At 38.6% G+C, this 8,251-nt stretch overlaps 1 protein-coding gene across 1 annotated transcript; it reads left to right on the forward strand.

Annotated features, from left to right (window-relative positions):
* LOC140226699 (zinc transporter ZIP9-like) lies at positions 1-7,058 on the forward strand. Its single transcript, XM_072307142.1, has 7 exons — positions 1-474; positions 1,726-1,828; positions 2,485-2,718; positions 3,605-3,679; positions 4,690-4,775; positions 5,337-5,471; positions 6,388-7,058. The coding sequence occupies exons 1-7, from the start codon at positions 313-315 to the stop codon at positions 6,634-6,636; spliced, it is 1,044 nt and encodes a 347-aa protein (XP_072163243.1). The 5' UTR covers positions 1-312; the 3' UTR covers positions 6,637-7,058.
* Positions 7,059-8,251: the final 1,193 nt, after the last annotated feature.

Here is an 8,251-nt window from a genome sequence, read left to right on the forward strand (position 1 = left end):
CAAGATAGAAGCAACAAGTGAATATCTTCTGCTGGCCAAGGAGAGATAAATTAGGTGTTATCGTCCTTCCGTGTGAACATATGTTTCGTCTCTCAGTTGTTATAAGAGCTATCAGTCACAGCAAGCGACGTGGTGAATTTCTCTGAGTTGATCAACACGTCACTGTCGTCACATAAGATTTCCGAGGGCCGAGCACACACGTATTCCACCACCACCAGTTTAGTTTGGATGGCCGATGTTGTATCCAGCGAAAGACAACTGACAAGTCTAATCTAGCATTAGCAACTTTCCTGTGCTGGTGCATGGTGATGTATGACTGCTCCATCAGAGTTTGCTAGTCATAACGCCGTTAGCATTAGCGCAATGATGGAAGAAGAAGGAACGGAAACATGGGGTATTTTCTTGCTCTCATTCGCAATGCTGGTCGGATGTTTCATTGCCGGTTCTGTGCCATTAGCAATTTCCATGTCAGAGGTAGGCTACTAAAGAGTCAGAAATTACACTTAACTTTTGTCTAACTAGATATTCTAGATCTATCTAGTCTAAGTTTAAGTCAGGTGTTTAACTTAATTTGTCTAACTTGTCTAAGTTTAAGTCAGGTGTGATGTGGTAATGTAAGCTGCAGTCCAGCTGTAGAAAATGTAGACAGAAAGATCCGTCTGTCCGGAGGACTCTTTTATATTTTGCCATTGACGGCTGTTAATGACGCTGTCCTCCGTAGACAGAGGAGATCCGTGAAGCCAGACGCAGTCTCCGCGGAACATTCCCCGACGGACAGATACAGACCGATCTTTCGGTCAATAGAAAATGTAGCCAGTGATGCTAACGGTTAGAATTGACTTGCACTTGTCACTTATCAATCGATTTTGACCAGACAGAACAGTAAACACCCCTAACGGTTAGGGCCTAACGTTACATGTAATGTACATGTGAACTTTTAGTAAGTTAAAGTAGCAAGAAAGACAGAACTATGCAAGTGGATATCATCAATGACATCATGAATACTGCCAGTGCTTCCACATGACAAAACTGAGTAAAAATTGTGCAGAACATTATCTTCCTTGCTAACGCACGGGTACATGCGCACTGCGGTGGGGCTGATTTCACGATTTTGCCAATAATTAGGAAGTTTTGATTTCAGCCTTGATAATCAACAATGTCAATTGGCACGATGGTCACAGTTTAATGAAAGAGTGAACACTGTGGATAGGATATAGGCCTAACTGTAATAAACAATATTATTTTGTGAAATTCTTCTTTTTTTTTCACACTGCACAAATTCACAAAATTCAAGGCTGGTTCCTTGTTTTTCACTTGCTGTTTATTATTACAGTTCAAGAGTAACAATTAGAGAAACATATAATTACACTCTCTGCATAAAAAATTCTCTTCATTCATATAAAATGCCTCCCCGGAGGCTAAGGTAAGACCAAGAAAGAAATGAATTGTGAGGATGTGGACATTTCGTCTAACTTCATCTTACCAAAGGCAATTTAATGATCATGCTGGAGCGGAGGTCGATAGTATTGCTGCTTAGTAAGAAGTACTGGCAGGTGACAGGTTAAAATTCAAGGATGGTTCCTTTTTTTTTTTCACTTGGTGATTGAAATAAATACTGATTGAGCATGTGATCTATTGACTGTGAGTGGTTGGTAGAGTCATTAACTGCACTCTCTGTAAAAACTATTTTGATATCTCTGTTGTTGAAAATGATTCATACCACAGAGCAAGACGCGGCTTATTACTGTCCTTGGAGCAGGCCTACTGGTAGGCACTTCACTAGCTGTCATCATCCCTGAAGGAATTCACTCACTGTTTGAAGAAGCAGGTATTCTGTCTCCATCCTTAAAATGCATTTTTTGAATTATATCTCATAAAGACTATACTGTGGTGCTGCAAAAGGGTTATTATCCCAGTTTTATGGAGACTCCAAACTCGATTGTAACAAGTGTAGTAAGACAGGTTGAACTCTACACAAGTATATCGGAGACTTGTATGCAATGTTTTTTTAGTGTGGGAGGGGCTCAAGGACAGGGTAGTGCTGGTGTTTGAGTCAAGGATCAATGCTCCTTCCAACCTGCTTGAAATGGTGGGAAGAGTTTGGATATTTTTTTGAACAATTTCCTCTTCTTTATTTGTAAGGAGCCCCAAGATGTATGTGTTGGGGTAGGGGGAAGCGGAGGGGGCTTCTCCCATAGGTAGATTACTGGTAACAACTCACAGACTAATTTTATTACTGTGAAATTCTTCTGCAAGAAAATTGAACAGATGTTGATGAATGTGAAGGATGTTTCATTATAGCATTTTCATGAATCATCTGTAATTTTTTGTACTTAGCACTATAAAGGTGAACTTCTTTCTTTGACATCTCGTGCATAGTATTTGAAATGTCACTGAGGTAAGGAGATAAGTTTTTGTCCTTAACTGCAAGGATTTTTTTTCTATCTTCATATTCAAGTCTTATTTACATGTCTGCATTTCCAGGCCCACACTGTCATGAAATAGACCCCCGGGCTGTGATAGGACCAGAGAACAACCCTGCCAAACCTGAGGTGAACCAGAATGAGGCTGCAGAGCACCCTGAGCATGACCACAGCCACTCCCCTGTGGAGGAACTCCACTCCCTCATCGGTGTGGCCCTCGTCTTTGGATTTGTCTTCATGCTCCTGGTCGATCAGATCGGCGGAGCCCATGGTCACTCCCACACACAGATTACCGGTAAAAACTCAAGGATCAAGTTCATTAGAGTGAAATTCTACTGCATGACAAGGTTGATATGATATACTGTACCTTCCTACTGGCCTATATACTGTACCTTCCTACTAGCCTATATACCTGTTACTTCCTACTGGCCTATGTACCTGTTTGGCTTCCTACTGTATCTTCTTTAAAGGGAAATTATACTCTATATTTACTTCTAGTAATGTATTTATGTAGATGAAGTCAAAACAATCAGAACAGCAGAAGTTCAATGAAACTTGGATACAATATTAGAAAAGTACACAGTGTAGCTGTGTGTTGTTAAGGCATCTATATGCATATTTCATTAACCTGAACATTGAGATGTATGTATTCAGTTGTTGGGTCATTAATTTAGCAATTATGACATTGTCCTTAAAAGTCATAATTGCTTAGTTTTTACAACAGTAGTATAATTGACAAATTCTATCATGTTCTCCTGAATTTATTGAGAAAGAGACGCTTTGCTGAAGGTTTGTGTGCCAGACTGTGGTTGACTTATATGTTAGGTAATAGCATCAGTAATTCATGTAATTTCCATGTGTGATTGTAACCATGATCACTGTGTCATGAAAATATGGATTAGAAGATTCCATAACTCTCTTACTTTTGTTTGATTTTGCAGAAACTTTCACTTTCTTAACCTCATAGAAACTACATTCTTCAGGGCCTATCATCTCCATGTATAGGGTGTGCAAGACACAAGGTTCATTATGAGGATTTAGCATAATTTTGTTGTTGTTTTGTTTTTTTTCATTGAAACAGGAAACATTCTACAGTTTATTGGGTGATTTTTAAGTGTTTGATGATACATTGTTGGTAACAACAGGTTTATTTATTATTTTTTTTACCGCTTTGTGCACAGGGGAACTAGATGTTTCACACAGAACAGGAAGAAATCGTATCACTGCTACACTTGGTTTGGTTGTCCATGCAGCAGGTGAGAAGAATCTATATTACACATTGGCATAACATTATATACTGGATGTTACCACCATAATGGCATCAATTCATTTTACGTTTTAGTTACATACACAAGTGTTTAGAAATAACAAATTCTAATACTTATGGCCGCAAGAACCACACACACTTCCCAGGAGTTGTGAAGAACCCATTTATGCAAGAAACTTTGCTTAACCTAAAAGCCAATGTATTTTCATCTCCCAACTGAGGGTGCTCTTTATAGTTTACTTCCAAATAATACATTGTGCCTTTACTGAATTGGCAGTGAAAAGGAATGTATAATGTTGAAAAAACAAAAAACAAATGTGAAATATGTTAGATTGTTGGGTGAATTATAGACCGATGTGCCATGTCAGTGTACAATCAGTGTGTAATGTCAGAAGGTTTGATGTGGGTTTTTTTTTTATTGCAATTACTTTGCAATTATTGGTACACTCCATTTCTCCGCTGTCACCGAACCATCTTTCACATCTATTATGGAAACTCCCTAATGAGCAATTATTGGAGGTTGAGAAAAATGCTGCAATTATTCATTGTTACACTGCCTCATAGTGATTTCCCTTTGAATAGGGTACAGACTGTATTATGCTTTCTTGTTATTAAGTGGGCCTAGGACTTTCTCAGAAATCTAGTATCTGCTGTTGATATGAAATCAGAAATTATTGAGAATGTCTATTCATAGTTCACTTGAATTCTAATTTTATGTGGTGGAGATGAATGCTGTAAAAGATCTGTAATACCCTTAACTGTATGAAGGATAGTTGCCTGGTATTAAAAGATGGACAAAGTCTTCAGCACAAGTCCAAACTAGGACTTCCTCCCCTTTGTACACTATGTGTATGTTTGTACTCCGTACTTAAACTTTATAGTGCCACGTTTCACATTTCAAATTCTGTGAAGTGGTGGGTAAACATTTGTACTTCTTGGGACCGTGCAGAACGTTCTCACCCTTCCTGCTGACAATCATATTCTCCGTCTTAATTGCAGCTGACGGTGTAGCTATGGGAGCAGCTGCTATAGGATCTCGGGCAGATGTGCAGATGATTGTATTTGTTGCCATAATGTTGCACAAGGTGAGATCTGCACACTCTTTTCTCAGGAGTAACTAAGAGGCAAGGAAGGGAAATGGCATAGAAGTTTGTTTAATCATTTCATAAATTTGCAACAGATTGCATCAGTGAATGTATAAACATGTACGTCTAATAAAGAGAGAGAAAGAGAAACACATGTACACAACACAAGCATGCCAATATTTTAATGTTATCATGACAGATATCTGCTCTTATAGGTTCATGTGGTAGTGTTGTGCCTCATTTTAACATGATTAATCACAAATATGTAAAAATATATGTATGAACAGACTGCTAGAAAAAAAGAAAAAAAGAAAAAAACAACAACTACAACCAAGCCCACATGCATAAATACCAGATCCACTCTGTAAGAAATTGATGTGGATAGAGTCTGTGGGTACCATTGCAAGAAGCCAATGGATGCTATTAGAGGAATTTCATTGTATGTATGTCAGGTTCGAGTCCAGAAAAGAAGCAGGATTATTGAAACCTAAGTAGAAATTATTGTGGATGATATCACAATGCATGTACTTCATCTTTGAATTTTTTTTTCCCACTCTCCAGGCCCCAGCAGCATTTGGTCTGGTGACCTTTCTCATGCATGAAAACTACGAGAGGAACAGGATACGAAAGCATCTCCTTGTATTTTCATTTGCAGCTCCAGTAATGGCGTTATTTACTTACTACAGTCTAAGTCATGTGAGTGCTCTTCCTTTTAACCAATCTACTCCCAGAATCCAATTAAGTTTTTGAGGGTTTGTTGTTGCTGTTTTTTTTTTTTTCTCTCTCTCTCTCTCTCTCTCTCTTTGACAATTACGTGGTTTGGTGCTGTAATTTTATATGATAACATTTACTCATTGTTGATGTGTTCAGAGGTGGAAGTAAGTAAAAAAAAAAAAAAACAAACCAAAACAAAACAAAAACAGAACACGCCGTACTAACCAACATGTGAGCCCTTTGTTGCTCATAAATATTTTTTTGTTTTGTTGCAGAGTATTCAAAAGCATCTTAAAGACAGCAAGGTTAATGATTTATTCTAAAATTGGCTCCTCATTATGAAGATTTAGGTACCTGCTTCTGTAAAACATTTTTAGTAAATTTCTTTTCCATTTTGTGCAGATGCATTGATTTTAGCCTGTTACATCTAATCATTCTCTAGTATAAGATTTGCAAATTTAGAGTTGCAAATTTAATGATGACAAAATGATAATTTTTGCAGCACCCCCCCCCCCCCCCCCCCCCCCCAGACTGGAAGAGTTAGATTGCCACTTATCAGTAATTGTCATTGAAAATCTATATACGATACTTTTCTACAAACACAACTGACCCTGTCCTTCCTTGTCATAGATGTCTGTAAATCACCTAAATCTAAACCTACTGCAACAACAAAATACACATACATTAGATTTAGGTTGTGAAGTCAATACATTATGATACATTGTCAATCCAGTAACGGGAATGGATTAAGACAGGCTAATAAAATGACATCATTAGAGACAGAACACTATTCCTGCTTTAAAAAATGTTCGTAAGTGAAGAAGCAAAAAAATGAAATATCAGAATAAGTTCAACTGTCAAGAAAGTAATGTCTAGAATTCCCTTATTTTGTTTTCAGGCAAGCAAACAGGCTCTGCTGTCTGTCAATGCCACAGGATTGTCAATGCTCTTCTCGGCCGGCACCTTCCTTTATGTGGCCACAGTGCATGTTCTTCCCGAGATAGCCTCCAGCCAGAAACAGCCACCTTCACCGGCTGACCCAGAGGGTGGGACGGAGGTCAGACAGGGCTTTACGTGGACTGAGCTCGGGGCGCTGGTGTGCGGCTGCCTGGCACCCCTCTTTCTCGCCATGGGACACCACCATTAGACAAATGCAGCTGTATCCCCGCAGTATTTATCTTCCTCTGTTCCAAAGGAGAGTCCTACTGCTGAAAGCACTGTACCAGAGGACAAGAGACATTGTAGGAGTCCGTCTTCAGACGAGGTCTCCAGTTAGAGATTGCATCGAGGCAGAGCAACAGAAATCAAGGGCTCTGAGAAATGATTAATGCCACAAGGATGTATGTGTAGCCCACTTCATCACTTGTCGTGGTGACTCTATCCACAAAGACTGGCTCGAGGAAGAAAGACAAAATTTAATGGGTGCTGAACAGCTTTTTTATGGCTGTTACCATATTTCTGTCAATATAATGTCTGGTCAGACAGGCTGAGCATAATCAGAGTCAAGAAGATATCCCGAAGAGGCACTTCATAAAACCAGTTTAGGAGGGTGGGTTTTTTGTTTGTATGTTGTTGTTGTTTTTTTTTTTTTTTTTTTTTTTTTTTGGGGGGGGGGGGTTGGGGGGGAAGGGAGTGTTTGTTTTTAAGACAAGTCAGATATTGGTACTATGTTTTCCTATCATAGGCCATATAGATGGATTTATCCCTCGCAACAAATGCAAATCAATCTGGATTAGTTATTCAACATCAAGGGAGGCTTTTTTTCAGGTTTGAGGTTCAGCAGTGTCAAGTTGTAATACAGTCCATTTTATTTTGTTTTCTATAGAAGTTTAGTGCCAGTCATTGACTCATGAATTGTACATTATTGCTCAAATTATGTCAAGTATGCCTGGAAGGCTGTCATGTTTGCACCAATAAGATTTGCACTTTGAAATGAATGAAGTGCTGAATGAGATATCTATTATATTATGCTTTGCAATCGAGGGGTTCTCCCAAAAGAATGCTTAATTATCTCGAGTCTTCATGTGCAGAATTGACAAGCTGGAGTAAGCTGACATTTCTTACTGTCAAAGAAATTCATTCCAGGCAAGCCTAGTGAAGCTAGTTTATACCAAGCAATATCTCATGAATCAGCTCTTGGGGATAATAAGGTTATGTATGTCGTTTTTGTGAATGGATTCGTACTCATTTTATGCACAGAAAATTATTCTTATAAAGTCACTGTGTAACATTTCATGTGAAAGGTCCTTTCTTTGTATAGGTCTGTCTTTTTTTTTTCTCTCTCTCCAAAAAGGACATTGATGTAGTGCTAGGATTGTGTAATATGCCAGATGTCAATTTCATTCAAAGCCCACAAATCAACAAGTTGAATGCAGCTACACTCATCATGTCAGTATGTGTGTGATCGTGTCAAATGCATATTTTTGAGTGTGTGTTTGTGTGTGTGTTTGCTTATGTCTCATGTTCCTTGACTTGCATTGGATAGTTTAGCTGTTACTAACTGCTCCAAAGCCTGCTTTCAAACTGAAATGTGGGGGGGGGGGGGGAGGAAATTTCCCTGAAGTTCATCCTATTTTTAATCTCTATCAGTACCAGCTACAGTGATAATACAATGTATTGGTTTGTAAGGAGCAGTTCTTGACCAGGAGAAAGTTACCAATTGAAATGACTTGATTGGATGTTCAGATTGGGATGTTAGGAAAAGGTGTCAAAGTAGCTGACAATATAATATTATGTAGGCTCATATATACATTAATTTACTT

This window comes from Diadema setosum, chromosome 1 (genome assembly GCF_964275005.1).
Source record: "Diadema setosum chromosome 1, eeDiaSeto1, whole genome shotgun sequence".
In the NCBI taxonomy this organism is placed as follows: Eukaryota; Metazoa; Echinodermata; class Echinoidea; order Diadematoida; family Diadematidae; genus Diadema; species Diadema setosum.

Coding starts and splice junctions, on each gene's coding strand:
- LOC140226699 (XM_072307142.1), top strand. CDS start 313: ATGACTGCTCCATCAGAGTTTGCTAGTCATAACGCCGTTAGCATTAGC. Junction 3,680..4,689: donor TTTGGTTGTCCATGCAGCAG/GTGAGAAGAATC, acceptor TCTTAATTGCAG/CTGACGGTGTAGCTATGGGA. Junction 4,776..5,336: donor TTGCCATAATGTTGCACAAG/GTGAGATCTGCA, acceptor CCCACTCTCCAG/GCCCCAGCAGCATTTGGTCT.